Source organism: Gallus gallus, chromosome Z (assembly GCF_016699485.2).
Source record: "Gallus gallus isolate bGalGal1 chromosome Z, bGalGal1.mat.broiler.GRCg7b, whole genome shotgun sequence".
In the NCBI taxonomy this organism is placed as follows: domain Eukaryota; kingdom Metazoa; phylum Chordata; class Aves; order Galliformes; family Phasianidae; genus Gallus; species Gallus gallus.
Genome location: NC_052572.1, coordinates 23,433,733 through 23,457,662, shown reverse-complemented (window position 1 = coordinate 23,457,662; position 23,930 = coordinate 23,433,733). Strand labels below are relative to the sequence as shown.

At 34.1% G+C, this 23,930-nt stretch overlaps 1 protein-coding gene across 3 annotated transcripts in view; it reads right to left on the bottom strand.

The window, feature by feature from the left end:
- Positions 1-23,930, bottom strand: part of AP3B1 (adaptor related protein complex 3 beta 1 subunit) — a 162,198-nt gene that overhangs the window by 34,050 nt on the left and 104,218 nt on the right. For all 3 annotated transcript variants that reach the window (XM_003642955.6, XM_015277631.4, XM_015277632.4), the window contains exons 20-22: positions 23,746-23,920; positions 16,954-17,026; positions 16,018-16,124 (exon numbers count right to left, since the gene is read on the bottom strand). In XM_003642955.6, the coding sequence (XP_003643003.2) occupies positions 16,018-16,124; positions 16,954-17,026; positions 23,746-23,920 (355 nt within the window). The remainder of the gene's footprint in view (positions 1-16,017; positions 16,125-16,953; positions 17,027-23,745; positions 23,921-23,930) is intronic.

Below are 23,930 nucleotides of genomic sequence, written 5' to 3'. Positions count from 1 at the left end.
GCTGGTAATGGACCATATTATCAACTCAAGTTAGATTTATAGGATACAAACTAGTCACTAATAGTTATTTTATGACATAGCGTGTCTGCTTTTTTTGGGTGAGGATTATTAAGATTAAACTTGCAAAACTTTTTTTTTTTTTTCTTTTAAAATATACAGCTGTAGGGACTCCACAGTGATGTCACAAGGTAAAACTGTCGGTATGAACCAGATTTCCCCCCATGGAAACTGCAGATACTAAAAAATAATCCATAAGGATTATAAAGATCATCTCCAATTACAAGCCAGTAAACCCTTGGCACATGAATGTGCTTTTTTTTTTTGCCAGATCAACAAGTCCTTAATAATTAAGTTCAAGTTAATACAAAAACTGTTATTATTCAAAGTAAGAAGCACTACAGGGTTTATTAAACCTACTATAGAAAATAGAGCTGGATAGACTTTCCTCTAGGATGCATTTGTTCCTTACTTGAATAATGCTTTAATAACAAATATGGATTAAATTTTGAACCTGATTCCAACATCTATTGGTTTGGATAAAACATATACTATTGGAAAAAATATTTTCTTCTAGAAATTACAATAAATATGTTCTATTCCTCTGAATTGCATTCCGTTAAGACAGTGGACTGAATCACCTAATGTAAGCAGCCCCTCTTACTGCCCTCCTATTGGCAATATCCATGACATAATCCAAGAATGACCCGCTGAGCTGTGAGAGCCTATCCTCTCTTACACTCAGTAAAGGGCTATGCTCCAATAACTTCCAAAGAGCTAAAAGAAGAAGAGTTATCACACAGCCCAGCCACATTTACATGATCTTTCAAATCAGAGGGACAACTTAACCACAGGTTTACAGTACAAGAAGAAAGATGTAAATCCAGGCAAGCAAAGGAAATACAGCTACTGGCTGTATATGACAGCATATTTACAATATTTTGCTCCATTACCAGTTACATATTACTCATGGTCACATGGCAATGTCTGCCTTATATAGCTCTTACAAAAATAATTAATAATTCTTAAAAAAGATGAAAAAAAAAAGAGCAAGAAATTACCCTGCATTATTTCATGAGGCTGTAGGAAATGCCAAAAACAAAGCATACTTAAGTCTTGTTAATACAGCTTGCCAAACAGCATTCTCATAAAGCAAGGGGGAGACAGAACAAACAAAAATGCAATCAAGCAAGCTCATATTTTCTGTAGTCTAGAGAAGTAACAGGGTACTATAATTCTACTTGGGTTAGTTTATCTAAGACCAGTAGGCACTTGAGGAATTCATATCAAATTCATATCAAATCATATCTAAGTAAATACTTCAAATAACTTTCCCCAGAAGACTCATTCATCTGCTGCATATCTACTAAACAGATTCTGAAGTCACATATGCTATGAAGACCTTCAATTTCTAACACATTCTAACCCACTTCTTTTTGCACTGTCACCAACTCTTAAGCTCTACACTTCTTTAAATTATTAACATCAGTGAGGCTAACTGAAAATACACATATTAGTGCTCACATTTTTTAACCAGTATTAGCCAACAATTTCAGACAATTGAAAGTGAGTTCCAAAAATTCTGACTGAATTCTAACATTGTTTGAATAATACTGTTGTCTATAAAAACTTGCAAGGAAATCAAAATTAAAAAATGTCTAAGTGTCTACCACTGATCTTCTTTTACTCAGACAAAGATCACTCTCAAACAGAAGAAGGTTTTTATCATAAATCTCATAGTCTGCCTCTGTAAGGTTGCCAAAATTAATCCTTTTTTCTATTGTATTTTTTTTTAAACTCTAATATTTATGTGGTCTTAACCAGGCCTAAAATTATCCTTTCAAAAAGTAGTAAGTTCAATTTGTGAATCTTCTGTAATATTAAATAATCTCATTTTCTAATAATTTTATGTCCCTTGGATTTTTCATTGGTTCCCTTAAAATATAAAAAACTACACAGATTTCCTGTAAGTCTACAACTGAGAGCCAGTGAAATAGGTTTAATTTTGCATGTATGATACAATTTTAAAGCATTAAACTAAACCAACATACTGTTTCAATACAGATTTGCCATCTTTGCCTTTTCCTTATGGAAATATGCATAATACAGCATGTGAGCAATCCAATTATAATCATAGATTCACAGAATGGTTTGGCTTGGAAGGGACCTTAAAGACCATCCCGTTCTGACTTCCAGCCATGGGCAGGGCTGTCCCCCACCAGCTCAGGCTGCCTAGGGCCCCATCCAACCTGTACTTGAGTGCCTCCATGGATGGGGCATCCACAGCTTCTCTGGGCAGCCTGTGCCAGAACCTCACCATTCTCTGAGCAAAGAATTTCCTCCTAACATTTAAGTTAAGTCTCTCTTTTAGGATAAAACCAATCCCCCTTGGCCACAATGAGGTCCTATCGGATCATTCTTTTCTGCATGTTGAACAAGCGCAGCATGTCAGTGAAATCTTTTTAAAACCCTCAAAAGAATGAATTTCAGTAGCAACAAAAGGGGAATAATCTCATAGTTAAACCAGGATTAACATACAAACATCAAGGAAACGGCCAAACTTTGTGTCCACAAGCCTTAGTGTAAATTCAGAAAGGCGCATTCTTCTGCACAGAAGAGGTACTGCAGTACTCTAAACTTGACAACAGCAATTATGTGCATCAAGGAAAAGGCATTCTTCCAGTATACAAACAAACAGTTTTCTTCAGTATAGTTATCTGACCCTTCTGCTGACCAGCAAACTAGGTGGCAGCCTTACCTTTCATCCTAATTATGAATTTGAAATAGTGGACACTACAGATAGGGATTAATACACATTTTTGCACTGTCTAAATAACTTCAAAATACTTTTGATGAATAATTTCTAATTTAGTATTTTTGTTTTTAGCAGTCAGTATTCCTCAGCACAATATTCTTTAGCACCAGTATGTGAAAACAAGCAGTTACAAGTTATCATTTTATAGTAATATATATATGTAGATTAGATAGATAAATGATAGATATTATACATGTGCATATATGTACATGCATGTGTATATACATAAAAGGATTACAATTCCTGCATATTGACCTCTTCCATCAGAAGCACCTAGTTCAAACTTCTCCCCAGAGACACACCTCTTGTGTCAAGATAAGTGTATAAGCTAAGCTGAAATCCTTACTACACAGTACAACTTACAAGGCAAAGCAAAATCAGCCTATAACATACCATATTTCAAATCTAGCATAGGTATTTACAGATGCTGAAATGTAAATTCCACCTTTGCTGGTTTTATATGACTATATTCTAATTTTGGTCACTATATGCTAGCTGAAGCATGCAAAATGTTGTTTTGGCTTCTATCAGGCCAAATGTGATCTTAATGCACAGTAACCCACCTGTAGAGACAAAGTTCCCAAATCAACACTGAAGTGAGCACATATGACATCTGTTATCATTTCCTCAGTGCTGGTGTAGAATCTCTGCATGTGCTTGAATGTACTTCCAGTACATGATGCTGATTTACAAATATTCCCTTTGTACTTCATTTTTCATATTTTAACTGGAAAAAAAATCTATATATTGTAGTTTATGAACTTATAGCTGTCTTGAGAATATTGCTAAAATACAGCTTTTCCAAGTTTTGTTTTTAACCTTAAGCTTCATTTTTTTGTCCTTAAAAATTTGAAATTAAAAAAAAAATCATCTGCTACAGTTTGTAATTTGTTTAGAGTAATGGAGATTTATTTATAATAAGTCACCTCCTGTTTATTTATTTAAATTTGAAAGTACACATTTCTGTGGGACTTGGGAACAAAATTCATGGCATCAGTTCAATGAATTTAAGAACATGGCCTTAATTATTAGCTGTGTCTGTGCAAGGTCCCTCAGCTGATTACAAAAGACAAACTAGACAGGCAATTTTTACTCAAGTACTTCCAAAATTACCTTGGTTCTAATAGGGAGAATTTCTGTTATTGTCACCTGCATCCTCCAAAGACTGTTACCCACTCAAACAAACATAGCAGCAGGAAGACTGTGACAATGAGCATTTACTAAAACTACTTCAGCTTTAAAACAACTTTTAACACACACTTAATAATAGATTAAACTTATGATTTATGTAGCAAGAATATATTTTAATGCTGCTGCTGTTACAAAGTTCCATCAGTGAAAACAGTAGTGATCCCTGCACATTTTTCATTAAAACTTTCCAAGTTAATGTGATAGTAAAAATTTGAAGACAAACCTTCTTTTACAGTACTGAATTCCTGAGCTCCACTGTTCAACTGAAAAACCCATTTTACAGCTCTTACAAATGTAACTTTCAATAATCCTGCTGCCCCCTTTAAATCAAGAACACAGACACTAGAGACTAGAAACAGCAATTGACACTGCATGAAGCCATATAAAGAAAAATTTCCTAAGCCAAGTGAATAATGATTTAAACTGTACATTTTCATCATTTGCACACCTAGCAATGCTATTTCAGGAAGGTTTTAGAACTGCTCTTCTTTTAGTCTTAAGATACTAAGATACCACAAACTACAAAGTTATTAGGAGAAAGACATGCAAAAATGAGCTGTGTCACCAAAGTGAATTTTTTAAAAACTTATCTCTGATGTTATGGTATTAAATCACAGCATTACCCAATAGCTTTTGAAAGAGTCATCAGTCCCTCCAGTGTTCTCTGGATAGTGGCATAAGGGGACTGAAAACACTCTGAAATGATGCTGGTGTTAGAAAACTGTAGCATGTCACCTACCAGACTTCAAAGAAACAACCCTGATGATGTTTCTGGGGCAGGTGGTATGAAGGGTATCCCACCTTCCTGAATTTTCAGGAGGAACTTTCAGAATATGTTAAAATACCTTTGAAGGGATATAATTTAAAACATTATAAGTCGCAATACTGTATTTCAACAACTGTAATGACTAGCCTTTCATGTACTTCATATTGCAAGCCTAAGTTTCTTGTGACATGGCAAGCAGCATACTGGTCCATGGAAGAAATGATACTTGCATCACTAATACCTCTAAACAAGCTGAGTTAGCCTCGTGTGTATTTTTTTCCTTTCTGTGTCAAAATCTTTGATTTTAATTGATTTTTAAAATTTGGGGGCAAAATCTCATGATTTGATAATTAGGTTTTTAATTCCACATGATGGTGACTCTTCAAGTAGAAATGACGAGATGGATTCTTACACGTGTTAACCAAAACTTGATTATTTACTTTTGTTTTAACCATGCCAAGCTGAAAAAAAATGATCCCTAACAGCTTCAGAAATTAAGACATATGTTAGTTACGAATCATTTACTCCTACTGTCACCTATTTTTAATAATTAGGTAACTCCAAGGTTTATAGACTCTCAGAATATTTGCATTTATTTGGAACTCAATGTATCAAGTAGCTTATAGGGGAAACTTTGATCCAGATCAGCAAAGTATCTTCTGGTGAAACCTTAGATACTTCTCTGAAGTTCTGCTTTAAAGTGCAATCCAAGCTTTTATTAAGCATTGGCCAATCAATCAAGAAAAAGCAACTTACATCTGTTGTATCATCCTTACACTTGAAATAATACACTGTTTCCAGAAGTGGTAATTCATATACTTAGTAAAGCTTCCAGAACTCACCATATCACCATAGCAGAATATGCCAATGGGTCTCTTGATAAAAATATTTTAAAATTGAAATGAGACCTTTGCAGTTTTTCAGTCTCCTTGGTACAAAAATACAAAAACCTCACACTAAAATCAATCATACAAAAAATGACAAAAACAAAACAAAACAAACAAACAAACAAAAAAACCCAACAAAACACCAGAAAAAAGAACAACCAACAACCATGCACAATCTGCAGGAGATTTAAGAGAAGGAAGCTTCTAAAAATACATGGTACAAGAGCATGAATCTTTGAGGGCAGAGAATATGTAATGCTGTGTTTCTATTATTTTCAAGGTAAGAGCTTAATATTGTTCTTCTTACTCTGATGTAAGTAAGAGTAAAATACCCACCATAGTCTTGCAGTGCTATCTATACTCCAGCTGACAAATGCAGAAATCATAACATCAGGAAATTTTTCTACTTCATCCATTTTGCATATAATATTGGAAAACCAGAGAAGAAACACTCTAGCATGTTAAACAGCTACCATATGGACAGGTTTCAGAAAAAATATTTTCTTGCTGCATCCTAAATTTACAAAAAGTGTATTAGGTAAATGGCTGCAATGAACTGACTGTTAATGTGTGTCACACAAGCAAAATGATATCAGCAGCCTTCTAGGCACTGTATAAATTCAAATTCTATTTCTATTCCAATACTGCTTTTGCAGTTAAACAAACTTTGTCATAGGATCATCATTTACAGTGACCCTCTGAAAATAAAGTGAACACTTATTAGCACATTTTCTGGCACATGTCGTGTCTCTGTCACTAAACAATGTCTTAATTTTAAATTCCCGTTTAGAATTGCTGCTTTGACAACTACTGTCACCGTTCAAGGTCTGTACGAAGCTTCAAACTGCATATTATCACCCATTGACAAACTCGACATTTTATGAAGAGCCCCTTCTCACACTGACTTATCCTCCTTACCCTGTGTAAATAAGTAACAATTCATTTTATAACCTTGACTTTAAAGTCCAGCCTTTCCACCCTCTTTTTTCTTCTTCCTAAACAAGTGACAAAGAACAAGGAAGCTGATTGAAGGGGTCCATTATGTATCAACTTAAAGAAAGGCAAAGTGATTGATGAAACTAGCAGTCACCTTCACTGCTAGCTACTGCACCTGTATCCTTTTTGTCAAATGACCTGAAAATCCTGCTGACAGTTTAACATTCACCACAAGGATACACTCTGTAGTACTGTAGTTTTGAATATTTTTATTTGCTCAGATTTCTGGGGGGCTTTCTTTAAGATGGAAATAGAGAGTTAAGACAGTAGCAATTTTATATTATTTCCATTTATCACGTTTTTTCTAATAGTTCACTTGGCAAAACTATTAAACGATACTTGCCAATAACCTGGCAAATCACAGCTACTCTGCAGGTGTCACACAGTTAAAGAGTTTATATCACTATCATCATATTTCAGTAAAATTTACTCAGTTAATTTTTTAATTGAATAAGAAAACCAGTTTCCAAGTTTTACAGGTTTTCAGCAAATGTCATTTAAAAACAGTTATTATTTTCAGTGTTTAAATAGTACCTGGCTACTTTAACCCAATTCTGGGCCAGCAGAATGATTAAAACTTTTCTGTAAGCTTAAAAAGGTTATATGCAATGTCAAGCCCCAAACATTCTTATGCTACTGGAGCTAGTCCACTGTTCTCTCTATGAAATAAAAATTTCACTGGCAAAGTGACAACTGAGAGACAGAAATATCTCAAAAAAAAAAAAAAAAAAGCAAAAAAAAGCTGCTTTACTCTGTGGGACACAGCACCATTTCCTTTGGGCATTTATTACCTGTTAAAAACCAATCTTTTGGTGAGTGGCAGTTCAGGGTTTTTGAGAGCAAGCTGCAATATTTCTTCGGGTCTGCAGAGTCATAATTAAAGCTGAACTGAGTGGAATTGGAGAGGGAAGGTCAGCGAGGTGCCGTATGAGAGATGAGGCTGGGCTGATGGGCACCAAATGAACAAATTATGATGGGCCCCACTCAATGTGATGAGGTCAAATGCTTGTTTCTACCCACTGACAGTTCAATTTCCCTGAAATGTCTCTCGGTTCTCTATGAGCTAATTATGAATGAAAAGTTATCAACTGCCCACACCAAAAAGAGCTTTCTTGGAGCTTTTAATGTCAAAATATTGTTAGAAATGCATGCTGGCCCAGCTGCTTAGCCAAACAATGCTTGAAATAATCTAAATACAAGTGTTACACCATATACTTCTTACCTGCAGTACAGACATAAAACATCCCTCATTTCTTACTACATAAAAGGTAAAAATAATTCTGATTAAACAAATCTGTATTAATCTTACAATTACTATCAAATGGTACAATGCATGTGTTTTTGTATGAATAAGCAACATAACTTTCAAATATTAATATTTCCACATTAATATTCATTTCCAAGAAAAGACTGGTGGACATTTAGTTTTAAATTACCAATCCAGGTGCATTTTAGTGAAACTCTGAAAACTACTGATAAAGATGCATTTTTTCCATGGACTCCCAGTTTTCAGAGTAGACTCCTAATTGCATTTGTGAATCGTGTTTTGACAATTCAAGCACACATGGTTGCATATACTTCCAAAATTTTAGATATGTAGTAAGTAGGAAAAAAACAGGTTATTATAGAAGATGTATATTTGAAGTTAAAAGAAAACAGGTAAGTGAATGGAGTGGAGAGCAGGAGTATCTTATTTGCATACAGAGACTATTTCAAAGACTTCTTCTCAGAATTACTGGCTACACAAATGATACTGGCTAAACAAATGATAGCAATCTAATGCTTCAGTTCAGAATGTTATCTAATTTCCATCTTTTCAGAGCTGTTTCTAGTTGATGTGCTTATTTACAAGTCAGAAATTTTAAAGGAAAACTTCTAAGAAACAGACTTAAAACAGGAGATGAGAACTTTGCCATTTATTGTTACTTCTATATGTGTCTGCGTCCTAAACACTGCACTACATGTGACTGTGAAAGCATTAATTATACAAACTCTTAAGTTTTATTAATTTCAAACACTAATGCAACTGCAGTACAAATGCAGTTACAATTAAGATATCAAAGACAGATATTGTATCTAATACATTACGTATTAATTTAGAAAGCTGTAATTAATTTTAGAAATGAAGAACATCACATGAAATGACTTGGAGTAATGTAAGGAAAAACTCTGAATTCATTGTTCTGTTTTCTAAAAATATTATTTAAATTTTATTCTAAAGAAAGTGACTAAAATAGACAACTGTGAAAGAATAAACAGAAATTAATCTTCCATTACAGAATCCAAAGCAGTCATCTACTGTGTGAGGAGCATGTACAGCTACCACACAATAGTGAGAGTGAAGTTTCTCAGTGTAGCACAGTATTAAATACATCTAAGTAGCAGTTGCTGTCACTGCAGTTGGAATACTATCCTATTATGCACACTGTTGGTCGTGTGTTATTACAACAACAAAAGGCACAAAATCTTCACGTTTAAGTACCACAATTAACAGAGAAACATTCATTACAGAACCTTTTCAGGAAGTTGATTTTTTCTAATTCTTATTGTAATTGCATTGTTCTAATCCTGTATTATAAAGGCAGCTGCTTGCCTATCATTTGTACTTTCCTCGTTAATCCTGACTCAGTGAATTAACCTTTAATTACAGCCGTTAAAATTGAAATGAGCCTCTTGTCTGGCTGGGGCTGCCCCCTTCCAGTGCATGAGACTGATGAAAATTTTTAGGGTCAGTGAATATGTTCCATGTCATGTCTGATAGATGCTAAAGATGTGAGGAGGTAAATGTTACCTTAGAAGGATGTGGCTGAAATTTTTAAGAGCTACCTTTTATTGACAAAATAAAACAAAAATACAGCTTAGATTATCTCTCTCTTCTGTCTGAGTTTCACAGCATATTACATACACAGACAAACTATTTTATATACATCATCACTACGTGTTTAAAGAATAACTTATGGAATCATCATTATTATGCATTATGTGTGCTTGTTTATAAAACGTAGCACAACCTCTGTTTTCAGTAGTTTTGTCTTAAGGAGCATGATATATATATTTTTCACGTTGGACAGAAAAATTACTTTGAATTCTCTCATAGATGTAATCATCCAATTCTCAAAAAAGTGAATTAGCTTTAAGGAAAGTACTGACTTTTAATAGAAAGGAAAACAAAAATTGAGTGTCTCTTCATAGTGATTTATCTAAGGAGTTCTTTTTTTGCAACATCGTCCCTCACTCCCAAATTTGCTTGACTATTTTATATACAGGATTTTGATTTCCTAACTGCACTCACTTTACTGTTATAGCATTTTTCACTTTTAAGTACTGTATCTGAATGTTGCTTTAATCTTTGTCAGTCTAAGACAACAAAATAGTGAAACAGCACTAAATAAGGAGCACTGCTCTTAATCAAAGACCTGGCTAATCACTATACAATCTATGTCATACATGTGTTTCTAACTAAGGATTCATTAATACATAAATGTAAAATATATGTTTACATTCATGCATATATATGTGTGTGTGTGTATATGTATATGTATGTATGTATACACACTCATCTATACATACATATACATATATATTTTAAAATACAAGACCCAACATGGAGAACATCTAGTACTTAAACACACAAGTAAATCAATGAGATTATATATAGTAATAATAAATATACCACCTAGACTGGTCACATTTTTATCTATGCTAGGGTGTAATATCAAGGTGTTGTTTCTGACTCAGAAGGAGGAAAGACAGACCCTACTTGAACTTTCTAATTAAATTCTATAATTTACTTGAAAGAAAATAAGCAGAATGTTCATAATTGTAGAGCTTGCTCAGTATTGATGCATTTAATAAATGTAAGAGGGATATAACTAAGGCTTGGATATTAATAAACATTACAAATGTTTGGAAATGGATTTCTAATTAATTAGTAAAGGTGAAATCACCCTTTAAAAGACTGCTATAGGAGGGTTTTTATTTTAAATTAAGCTATCGTTTTGAAAAATGTGCAGAAGTAATTTCTGGAAGGATGTTATAATTTTCAAATGTGTGATAGAATGGATGTATTATGTTACCACCTTAAGGATGTCTTTTACAGAAAATTTTCATAAGCATGGAAAAACAAATTTAAATACCTGGGAGGTCTGTTTTGCATTCCTTATCTGTCTTGTCAATGGTTAATATCTGCTGATGAGCAGTTACATTCATCTGTAGCTCTCCAAGTGCTTCCCCAAGATAAGTAAGCATCATTATCCTCATTTTTCAGATGGAAAACTAAGAGATTGTGCTACTCCCACCAGAATAGACAGCAAGTATTAAGACAAAAATAGAACTCATGTTCCATATGTAACACCCAGTTCTGTATCCACTGGACCACACCACCTTCCCACAAGCATCAGTCACACCTCATGAGCTGCGTAGCTGAATTTTGGGTGCACAAAGAGAAAATTCCTTTTCTAACTCTTACATTTTTCACTTGTTTCATAGCTGCAAATTTTTCAGACACCCTACTAACCTCTGGAATTTGTAGAATTTGTTTCACTTGAGCTTTATGCTAGCTACAAAGCTCATACAGCACAGGGAAAAATGCAGGAAACACATATACTTTAAACCGTTCCACATGGAAGAAAACCCACCTTAAGGAATGAAGCTGGAGAGAGAGCTCTGCGTAATTCCACAAACACTGCTTAGTGCACAAGTGTGGTCAACAATGTGAAGAAGTTATAAGGACGCTCAAGGATAGAATACATGTAGCAAACCTCACCAGCAGCACTGCTCCGCCAGCCCCCCTACCAAACTTTCATGATTGAAGTCATTATATAAAAAAGCAGGCTTCAGAAAAAGTAAAAAGGAAAAATATATGGTACAGGAAAAATTTCTCCTGTTGTGAGACATAAAAAGTAGATATTTCCTACAGCAGGCTGAAAAATAAGACTATACTATACTATATAAAATATATATACTATGCTATACTATATAAAATAATACCACGGTAGGATACTATGAGCCTGCAATACTGTAAAAGATGTGGCTAACACTCCAAACTGATTTAAAGGTAACTTCTTTTGTCCAAAAAAAATATTTTAGTTGCATTCTAAGAAGGACTGTATACATTTACACAAATATAACACTATTTACTTAAAAAAACAGTAGTCATTGCTCAAACTATCTCTGCAAACACAAGGATTATTAAGTATCTACTCAACCCATTGTATGCAGTCTGTTGCAATCACTAGTGATTGCACATCTCTTTCATGCTATTAAGAAGTTAATTCTGATGACACAGACATTCCTCAGAATCTGAGAAGAACTCTGACCAGAGTTTATATACTAATTATAAATATATCTGATTATATAATAATTATTGAAAAAATAAAACTCACGAAGTAGAGCACATGCCAGTAACTACTTTGGAAGATGTACTGAAGGAATTTGCAAATTCTTACGCTTTAGGTAACTAACCCTGCCTTACAAACTGCTTACCAGACTAGACTGATGATATAATCCATTACTGTAATTCTTATGTTCCCTCTGCTTCCGAGATCCTTTACACAAGCAAAGGGACAGTCATAACACTTGCTACAACAGATTGAACACACAAAGTAACCCAAATTATAAGAATATTTTACCCTGTAAATACTACTTCAGAAACTCAGAAATTAAAATATCTCTCAAGGAGGGGGATACTATGCTAAAAATATCTCTATTTTTATTTGAAGCGGTTCATATTTACTGTTTTTTAGGAAATTCCACAAACATGCTAAATTTGAAATTAAATGTATTTATCACCTGGCTTGACAGGTCTGTAGCTCGACCTTGACTTTTGTCAAAAGCTATTATTTCTTCTCTATGCATCACCACTCTAAAGAAGTTCTCAAAATGTATCCTAGTCAAGAGTCCTGCAGAAGATTCAAGGGAGAGAAAGAAGCATGATTTACTCCTCCCTTCCTAACCAGATTCTGTGGAGCTCTGAGTAGTAGAAAATAAAAATATATTGTTGATAATATTATATTAACTTCTTTCAAAAGAATACACTGAGTATACTAAAGAAAAACAGTAAATAAAACAATACTGCTTCTACAACTATGCCACAATTCAATATGAGTAATAACTAATGAAAAGACTGAATTATTGCAGCAAATAACTTTTCTGTATCTCTTCACCACACAAATTTTCCCCTCTTTTGCTCCTTGTTTCTGTTATAAGCATTTCTCACGATTTAGCCTAGACCTTCTCCCTAGATTACACCGCAGTGGGGGAAGGGAACATACCAAGTATTTTCTCAAATCCTCCTCATCCTGGTCCCAACTTCCCTTTTAGCTCCATCCAGCTGCTGCTGCTGCCAGAGCTCATATCCAGCTGTAGTTTCTTAATACCTTTCACAACTGTAAACATTTCTTGCTACCAAAGAAGTGCTCTCTCCTCCTCATTTTTTTCCAAAGCATACATAATTATTACTAGTTATTTATTGGATACAACATGCTCAGGGATCCATGTATTTAGGAACGCAGTTGCTTGCATATTTTTACTATATGAAGCCCTAATGCAAAAAGAACAGGTGGATTAGCTACTTTTGTCATCAGCTGCGTGATCAGTAGGAACAGACAATCACTCCCTTCTTTTGCTTCTCTGATACTTAGCATAGCTCTCCTCTTCCTGCCTTCACCACTCCTGCTCACAGTATTATTTCTTGCAGCAGGTTATAATCGTCCCTGTCCTTATGTCACTCACGAGTTTTAATTTTTAGTCTCTCCTAATTTTAGAACTTCCATTTAAGGGACAATATCAATTTCTGCTGTTTTACAGATATGTCTCTCACTTCCAGTTTTTAACCGGCACCGTATCTTCACATATGTTGCAAGCCTTCAAAGGTATTTCAGCATCTAAAATTCAGTTGACTCCAAACGTATGAGTTCTGAGTGCAAATGTGTAGAAGCCTGAGTAGTAGCCTCCAATTACCTGGTTTGTTGGACCCACCTAAAAGTAAGACTGCAAGAGGGCAGAAGCACAAACATGGATGTACTGTGCTTTGCATAGAGTTTGAAGAAAGTTATCCATACATTACCAGAGAATTTCATTTTTCCTGGAACAAACTCGAACACGCATATGTATGTCTCTGTATGACAAGTAAATGTTTTATGTGTAAACAAGAATCTCAAAAGCAAATGAGCTGTGGTACAAAGCACCAGGTTGCGTACTGCAGTTTATATTCAAGACACTTTTTTTTGTTTTTGTAGATTTAAAGCAACTCAGAGCATTGCTGTAAAACAGTTCTTGTATTTATACTTTCTGTGATGTTCTGCAGCTACGAAGGAAAAACTTCTCCAAAAGAGTGTACTGAGGGACATGGTTTAGTGGGAAATGTTGGACTGGATGATCTTGGAGGTCTTTTCCAACCTTGGTCATTCTATGATTCTATGACTCTATGAACATAGAATTATAAGTTTTCTAAAAGCTGTATCCAATTACAGTCCTGAATGATTTGAATAATAGACTGCCTGACATATTCCAAGATAAGTGACTGCTACATTTCTTCAATATTAGGGTCATATACTGTACTTATCTATTTTTACTCCATGATCTCCATTGCCTGGTAATAAATTAATTTCTCACTGTTGGTTTGGCATGTGCCCTACAGTTAAATTCATTTTCTCTCCAAATGAAGGAAGAAAAAGTTTTCTGAAGTATGACAACTATTCTTATTTTTAGAACAAGTGGCCACAGATTAAATTTAGAGTATTATTTTAAGAGGGACATTCCCACATAAAGTCTCAAAAGCTCTTTTTGTATTTTCATTTTTAGAAAATTACCTGATGGCACAAAACAAGGTGACTATAATTAAATAACTACCTGCATGTAAGACTTTTTACCCTGTATGGTTATCATTTGAAAAAACAGCTTTTAACCTTAGTGTTTAATTTTTCTCGTTTCCTAGATCACAAAACACTTCAAAGGACTTCATGTACATCTGCAACTATTACCAATGACAGTGACAGCTGGAAAACAGGAAATCACCATGCAGTATCAACAACTAGTTCTGATATGACCAGTTCTATCCAGAGCAGCAAGTATAAGGAGATGTTCTAGATTCCTCACTGGTTACCAGGAACTCAGTAGTACCAAGAAAAAAAATTCTGCAGATTCAACCCTTTTATACAGAACTTCTTTCTGCACTGTGGTGTAAAATGTATGACAGTATCTCACATTTTCAGAATGTGTGAGACATGAATGACTATGCATCATATAAAGTGACTGGCTGTCCACTTTGTTACTGGCCCACCTGGAATTTAACTGAATCCCAATTTTCAGCCTTAGGCAAGGCTGATAGCCACCACATAATCTGAAAGTCTATCTTCTAAGCACAAAACCTTAAAGCCTGTAGATGTAAGACTGAATCGTTAGCTAAAATATTTTATTTCTTGAGTCAAATAATTTGTTACACATTCTTTACTTAAGAAATATTTGACTATATGATTTTACAAATGCACTGCTCTCAAATCCAACACAAAATACTTTAACAGCAGTTATTAAAGTAGCGGTGGAGGTTCTAGATATCAGCCACATAAGAAGCAAGGCTAGGCTAACAGATGCTTTCTTCTGGTCATTCTTATCAACTTTCACAAGGTTAATTACCTGTGTTGCTGTTCATTATTATTAAATTGCAAATTTGCATTGGACAAAAAAAAAAAAAAAAAAATTAAAACAAGATTAAATAAACAACATCAAGAATGCAAACTACTATTATTTAACCAACAAAGGAATGCCTTTCATGATTTTTGCTAACCTTAATTGTGCCTATAGATTTGAGATCCCCTAATGAAAAGTGGTACAAAGCAGAATGCACTAACTGTATGAATCGTGACACATACTCATATACCACTGATTGTAAATCTGTACCCTTTTTATTTGTACCCACAGCTGTGATTTGTATACTTGTGAAAAAATAATTCCAAACAGCGAAATGTTGTAATTGGAGACATGTATAGCAAACAACCACAGAACTAATAACTATGCGATTTTATGTAGCTTATTTTTGATAATGTAGCAAGTAGATCATTTGAAAGATTTGTATAGTCTGTAACTGCAATTTGTAAATATAAATCTTCCCGAGGCAGAGAAAAAAACAGATAGAAAAAGAAGTTTTAAATCCTTCAAGGCATTATTATTAAACAAGCAATATTCACCTATTTTTTCATATTACGGGAAGTATTTATTTCAGATCAAAAAGAAGCTGCCAGCTTTGCATGTAAACTAGAATTTCACAGGTGACAGTATTCCTGAAAAATTGCTTTGATGACTGCCTCAAAAATATGGTAAGCTTAAATTAAGACACCTCCCTCCACTCTTCTTTAAAGGATACTTACATCAATGACCGGTGAACCTGACAGACTTAATCCCTCTAGATCTGCTGTTAAACTTGGGGACAAAATAGCTGCTGCAGGAACTGCCACAGGAGTTGTTACAGGGTAGACTAGAAGTAAAAAAGCAATTGACACTTAATGTAAAATAAAAGAAAATACTGGGAAGGATAATAATCTACTTTCATTAAGTAAAAAGTTAATGCATCTTGACATAATTATTTTACGTTCACATGTTTCCTAATCACAAAAGATTATTTTTTTCCAGACATTGCAGCAATGGTCAATATAAACACTAAAAAAAAGAAGTAAAACACATTTTTTTTATATTCAAGATATACTGTCCTTCTTACTCACTTTTACCTTCTATTTAATCCTTCCATCTGATCCATGCTGTGCTGCACATTTTTATTTATGAGTTATGTGCAAAGTATATATAGCAACACTAACATTTCATGCATGTGTAGAAGTAAACCTGAAGAGCAGAACTGAAAAGCATAGAAAAATGTAACACCACTTTTACCCTACCTTTCCACAACTACATTTTAACCTGTTGTTTGAAATGGTCATTTTTAGTATCTTATTATAGTACCATAATGCATGATGTTGAACAAGACACAGCCATGGGTACTTGAGGAAGTAAGCTCACTTCAACAGAAATCAAGTCTAGACATAGAAAATTCTTGAAAGAAATGTTTCACATCCCAATACATTCCAAATTGTTAAACTATTCTTAGTTCTATAGTAAACAAAATAATGTATAATAATAATCTTGTATAAGAAAAGAAAATATTTGTCTGGGTAATATTTTTTTTTTGTACAACAAATTTTTGCATACAAAAAATAAACATTCAAGATTTAAGACATTTAAAATTTCATTGAATCAACTGGACTGAATTCATGCTATATGAAAAAAAACAAGATTTTAATCAAGATACTTACAGTCATCTAAATCTAAGAGAAACACATCTTGTTTATTCGGAGCTTTTCTGCCTTGTACTGTTTTTTCTCCTTTCTGTCAAAAATAGATGAATATTTCATCTTTTAGTACATCAGCAAAAGAATAATCTTTAATACTTTTATAGTGGCAATATGTATATTCATTGCTTAGAGATTAGCATTTAAAGAATTCACCTTGTGAGAAAGAGTTCTATGTACAGTTAAGGTGAACCCAAATTCCACATTCCAAGTTATGTTTTACTCCTCTGAAGCTCATGTTTAGATTTAATTTTAATAACATCTGCTACCCAAAGGAAATTTGCTGACAGATCAGACACTTCTGAGACATTTCTAAGATAGAAACTTTTTTTTTATGAGAAGAAGTCATAAGAAAGTCATTATTTGCAGAGGGGAAACCTGTAAATATAGATCTAAATAAAAAAAAGTAGAATGTCATGTTGCCTGTTCTGGCCTCCATTTCAAAGACACCACTTACAAGCTGCCACAGCTTCTTCCAGAAGTCAAGCTATACATTTCTATAGATCCCATCACAAGATCAGCAGATAGAATCACTTTCTTTGAATGGCATCACAGAGCAAAATGACCTATCTTGCCTAAAAGTGTATTCAATTTTTTCTACTATCTCAGCCTCATAGTCAGTTGCAAGCTAACACCATGCCAGGATTTTTTTTATTTTTATTTTTAATTTTGGGAGAATTTACTTCTCAAGCATACACAAAGAAAGCAGGTTGATGTTCTCACTATTTGAAGCCATTGATGTTAAAGACTGTCAGGCTTGACATGGGACAAAATGACACGGCTTTTCATTTTCTTCCAGTGAACCCATGGTTCAACCATACCATTCCCTGCGCTGCACAAAAAGAAGGGTGGCCAGCAGAGAGAAGGAAGTGACAGTCCCTCTCTGCTCTGCCCTCATGAGGCCCCAGCTGCAGTACTGCATCCTGGCCTAGGGCCCCTAGCTACAAGAAAAACATGGAGTTGTTGGACAAGGTCCAGAGGAGGACACAAGGATGATCAGAGGGCTCTCTACTCATAGGGATACCACTCCTACAAAGAAAAGCTGAGGGAGCAGTAATTGTTCAGTCTAGAGAAGAGAAGGAACCAAGGAGACCTTACAGCAGACTTAAAATACTTAAAAGGGGCCTACAAAAAGGATGAGTAAGAACTATTTGTCAGGAAGTATAGCAACAGGACAAGGGGTAATGGTTCTCAGGAAAAGCATGGTGTGATAGTGGAGCAGGCTGCCTGGAGAACATGTGGATGCCCCATCGCTGGAGCTGTCAAGGTCAGGTTGGATAGGGTACTGGGCAGCCTGAGCAGATGGGTGGCAACCCTGTATATGGAAGGGGCTTGGAACTGTATGGTCTTTAAGGTCCTTTTGAGCCATCTTTCTGTGATTCAAACAGACAGTATTCTCTTATGCGGCCACTACAAATGTGCTTTAGGTATTCTATGAGGAGAATACTCCTGTGGACAGAGCAGAATGGAAACTTTTTTATTATTATTTTTTTTATTTTTAAATCAACTGACTAGAATGTTCCTAATCACTACAGTATCCAAACATTCTATTATTGAGGGTTTATTTGATCCATGACACTCCTCTATACCAATGAAATCTTACAAAATATCTTTACATGAATCGCAGTATGATTCCATTCCTTAGCATAGTTTTGTCTTAGTCAGTGACTGCTGCACTTCTGAGTGCCAAGTCAGTCACAACTGCAAGACTGCATTTTTTTTTTCTTCCAATGTGATTATTGGCAACTCATTTGGCTACTTTTTTTTTTCCTCCTGTGAAATAAAGATAAATATTATGCTTCATAACTCACAAGTACTACCTGAATTATGTGATTACTTTTATTTGCATATAATTGAGTTACGAATTACTTCATGTATAAGAAGTCTTAGAAAAATTGAGATACACATACTTTGTCTGTTTACTGAAGACTGAAGCTAAGAAAGACTTTCTGTGACACTAAGAACCTTTTAGCTTGTTTTTCTTTATTCTGTTATTTGTTTTATCATTCTGAAGTAGTTTTTAAGTATATATCACAAAGCTCAATATGTGGATTTGTAAAGTACATTTCATTTCTGGACTTCTATTATTTTAAATCTACAGTGTAATTCATCTTCAGAAATGGAAAAGAAATCCATCAAAGAAAATTTTTTATCCTTCAAAATGAAGTAAAATAAAATGCTCGTAAGATACAAGTACAAAAACATTACATCACATTACATGCGTGGGAAGAAAAATGCCCTCTGCACAAATTATCAGAATACTGTACATAATTACAATTAGTTTACAATCAGTGAAAAAAAAAAAAAAAACCCACAAAAACCTACCAAAAAAAAACCCAACACATCAACAAAACAACAACAACACAACCCTGCCATCTGGGAAACATAAAATCAAAAGCAAAGTAAATCAAGATAAAGCTAATATTAAAGTATGATTAAGTGTTATTTTCTACTTCAATCAAGTGTGTCAAGTTTACACACATACAAAGGTACTAAAATTCATAAATACTTTCATATTCATATGTACATTTCCAGATATATGTATGCATACATTGTATACATGTTTCTGTACAAAACATCACAGAAATCTATTTAAATTAGTCTTGCCTAATATACATATATGATTATTTTTTCTTTTTTTTTTTCCAAAGAAAATAAAACAGATCAGCTTTCTAGAAATAATGAATAGTCAATGACTGCAACAAATACTATCAACAGATATTTCTAATGAGTGAAAAAAGCTTTGCATTCCAAATCAAGATAATAAAAAGGTTATGACGTGTCTGGCATTTCCCTGTAATAAATTTTATTTTTCTTTTCTTAAAATAAACCTACAATATAACCAGCTTCCTGCCAGGAGAGCTCACTATGGGAAAAGCAGAATACTAAACAAAGAAGTTAAGCTATATTCCATCAAACATTTCTCCATTTGCAATTCATCTTGGTAATAGAGATAGAACCTGGTAAATGCATATAGGACTTGAAGCAGGAGATTTCTCTTGCTCAATGCATAATTCATGTGCTCCGCCTGCAAAGTGTGTAAAATGAGAATTTCACACCGCAGCATGAGCCATGGAGCTGCAGAGAAAAGGCAGATGAAATCATATTTTGCTGTGTGAATTTTATTTCTTATCCTCCCAATATTTATACAAAACCATCATTGACAATCCAAATGCATTGACAGATCACCCACTGTTTCCATTGTGTTAGCACTTGAAAAGAGATCAGGCAGAAAGATAGACAATTTGTTTTTGTATATTTTTTAAATAGTGGATCAGGTTTTTAACAGCTGAGTGACTGTATTATACTTGTATAAGGAGGTCAACAGTAGCTGATTTAAAAATCCCTCTGCAGAGACACCTACTCACACATGCATCCTCAAATCTGGCTTTCTACTGTAGAAATGCTTAGATCATATTATGTACCTGAACACCTCCAACTATACGCATTTCAAAATTATATAAAACACTGCAGTATAAGAGAGGGACTTTTCTATTCACTGCAGCTCAATTTTGGTGAATACAACAGCTTTTACAAAGTTATTCTTCAAGAAAAAAAGAACACAAAAATATTAATAATATGTTCATGAAAAATAATCAGAAGTTTGTGTAACCTATTTCTATACTAGAAAATGCATGGATGCACGAGTGAATTAAGCTCTCATAGGAGCACAATCAAACCTTATTATGAAAACTGTGCTAAACTTGGCAATGGTATGCAACAAAATACAGGATGGTAGACAACCCTCAGAACATTTGTTACTAACAGTTCATGATTTGTGGCACACTGAACAACTATAAAAATAGACCCTACTAATTATTCCTCTCATCAATGTGTTTTTCAGAAAGTATTTTCATTTTTATTTATAAGGATAAGAAAGCCGAAAAAATCATCTCCCCATCTACACTGGCCACATTACAAATGTTCCTGTAGCAGAATAATACAAGCAGTGTCTTTTCCAATTAAAATCTTCCAGTTGAAGAACATGCCTTTCTGAGGGCCTAACTGAAAAAGTCTGATTCCTGGGTGACCTGGAGGCAGGAAGCAGAAAAAAATCCTAGTTTTTAATGGAATTAAAATACATACGAGTAGTTCCTGTAAAAGGTACTTTGATACAAGGGCTCCACATATGACTTTATCTTAAATGTTCTTTACAGCTTGTTAAATTATTGTTTTTCTTTCCAACTTTGAAGGGCTATCAGGGTTATCATCAGTGAGCTACACTTCAGATCACAAGGCTCAAAACAGGTACCTGTACAAAAATCAGTTAAGCTAGTCAGTATAATAGTCACCCTTGATTGAAAATATGTGTGATTCTCACCTCCATCTCCATATCCAATTATGCTTCTGAATCTAACCATCAGAAACATTTGTAGTACAAATGCAAGCCCCCAGCATTACTTAAACAGTGAAAAAATCCTGTGTGTTCAAGAGCATTAAATTCACTTCAGACTCCTGCCCAATTCATTCAACCTTTACTGTTTTCATATACTACTACCTTGGCCATGTCAAAAAGTTTCCAAGTGACAAAGCATTTAAGGAACATTTGGATAGTGAACTCTACGCTATCTTTTCAACTAACTTCTTGCTATCTTTTTTTACTGGCATGTATCCAAATCCACTGTTATTCAATATTTTTGTGACATTTTAAAGCTTTTTAGTTCTCCAGTTCTACATTTTGAGTCTGATCAACTCTTCTCTCAATGACTTAAAACTTCCTTTGTCCCTAGTACATTTCTTTTTAGGTGCTTCCTAAGTAAGGCTTTAAGACTACTCCAGCAAAGATCCAAATGCTTGACAACTCTTCACTGACTTCAATAAAACAATCCCAAGCTTCTTAGACATTCTGGTTCTCATATTACACAGTACATTGACTTCACACATTCTCAGGTACTGTTTTAAAATATAAAAAACTTACTTATACTGGTAGTCCTCACAAATCCTGTGAAGGAACTATAACAGTTTAAATAACTGTAGTGAAAGTAATCACAAGGGCTGTCCCTCATGCCCTGAGGAAGAAGGACAACTGCAGCAGAGGGCACACAGTTATCTGAACAGAGTTTTGTAGTGACTTCTCAGAGTAAAGCAGGAATGAGTTCCTGTTACTGTGTGGTGAAAAAATCTGTGCTACTATAAGAAGCTGCAAACTGTTAGTATGAAAGAAGTTAACTCACAATATTTAATTTCTCTGCTATGAAAAATATCTTTGAAGAAGGTATGTTATCCAATGTCATACTAGGCAGGAAACATTGATCTAATAACAGAAATACACCTCAATTTCCAAAATGCTATGATCTCCATTAATTTTTTTTTGCCTTCCTGGTAGATTATGGGAATGGACTGTAAACTCAGGTTACAACCTGGAGCTTGTAAGCAGAAGTTAAAAAAAAAAAAAGTTAAAAACCAAAGACCTTTTACATTGTAAGATCAAGATTTAGAGAAACGAAGGGCCTTTCTTCCTCAGCTAAAGGAATACACCTAAACACCTTAGTGAAGTTACAGACTGCTCTCTTAACTATTTGAAACACTTCTCCAATTGTATCACATGCAACAGAGGAGTCCTGTTTTGACTACTTAGCAGTCTATACTGAAATCCTGATCATAATGCATCAGCTTAATTTAAAATGCTTCAGATTAACACTTAGTTCTCAACGCCATGCACTGTCACTAAAATGGAAACTTCTCAGTTTCCACTAGCTAGAGTTCTAACAGCATTTTTTTTATAATGTGTATAGATGGAAATGCAAATAAATTTATGACAACAGAAAAATAACTTTCAGAAATTTTACCTTAACCTCAGCATGAAGTTCCTCATATACTTATTTTTTAAATGAAAGGTAGTTAAATAAACAGAATCCACATCTTGCAACTAGCTTCAGCTCAGTATCACTTGAATAGAATGAACTTCTAACCTCTTTTACCTTCATGAAAGTAAGCAATTAAAACTTAGCTAACACAAGGTAAGTTGCAAAAAAAACTTAGTTAACAGAAACTAAGCTGGCTCTATTGAACACTTCTGTACCTTTACACATTTCAGAATTCAATTTAAAAAAAAGATTTGAAAGATTGCCACTTCATAAATTTAGCAAGAAAGCTAATATAACTCGAAGTGATGGCACAATTTATATGCTTTATTCCTATCAAACAGGGAGCAATAAAAGTTGATTACTCATTAAGGATATTAACTGTACTGGTGTATGTATATACCTGTAGTAAATAATTCTACTAGCCTATGTATATATCTCAAGATAGATAAATTAACTTCACTGTTCTCAATGTTAACAGGAAATTTTAAAACAGAGCTAGGCAGTTCTATTTGAGAGTCTTTACAGCCTTAAGAAACTCTCTCAGATCCAGATCTTGCAGTAATTAGGATCCCATTTTAACCTAACAATCATCCCAAATCAGGCTCTTATTTCTGTGCACTCCTCATGTTTTCACCGGTTTAAAAGTAATCTAAAAAAAAATTTGGTTCCATTATTCATTATCTATGTGGAATAAGCCAAAATATAGTTTTCATTTTAAGCTATTCTTACTTGCTTAAACTATCCAACAGTTGTTATTGTTTTGGGACTAGTCTTTTCATGGAAGGTCAACAAATACTTACAAAACTTTCGTTTCTTAGCTATTAAAAAAATGACTAACCATCTCCATTCCTCAAGAAAGAAATACACAGATAGTTAGATGCATCCTTTAATATTTTATATATATACACAAATATAATGCATACACATATAAATATTTAACACATCTTACCTTACTAGAGGTAGCATTTCTAGACTTTTCAGTATCTGAGTCATTATTAGAGTCCGATTCTGACTTGGAGTTTGAAGAACTCTCCTCTGATGAACTAGACTCTGTATCAGAAGAACTGAATGTGCTTCTGCTTTTGGAGATTTCCTTTGCTTTCTTTTTAATGTCTTCTGAATCACTAGATTAAA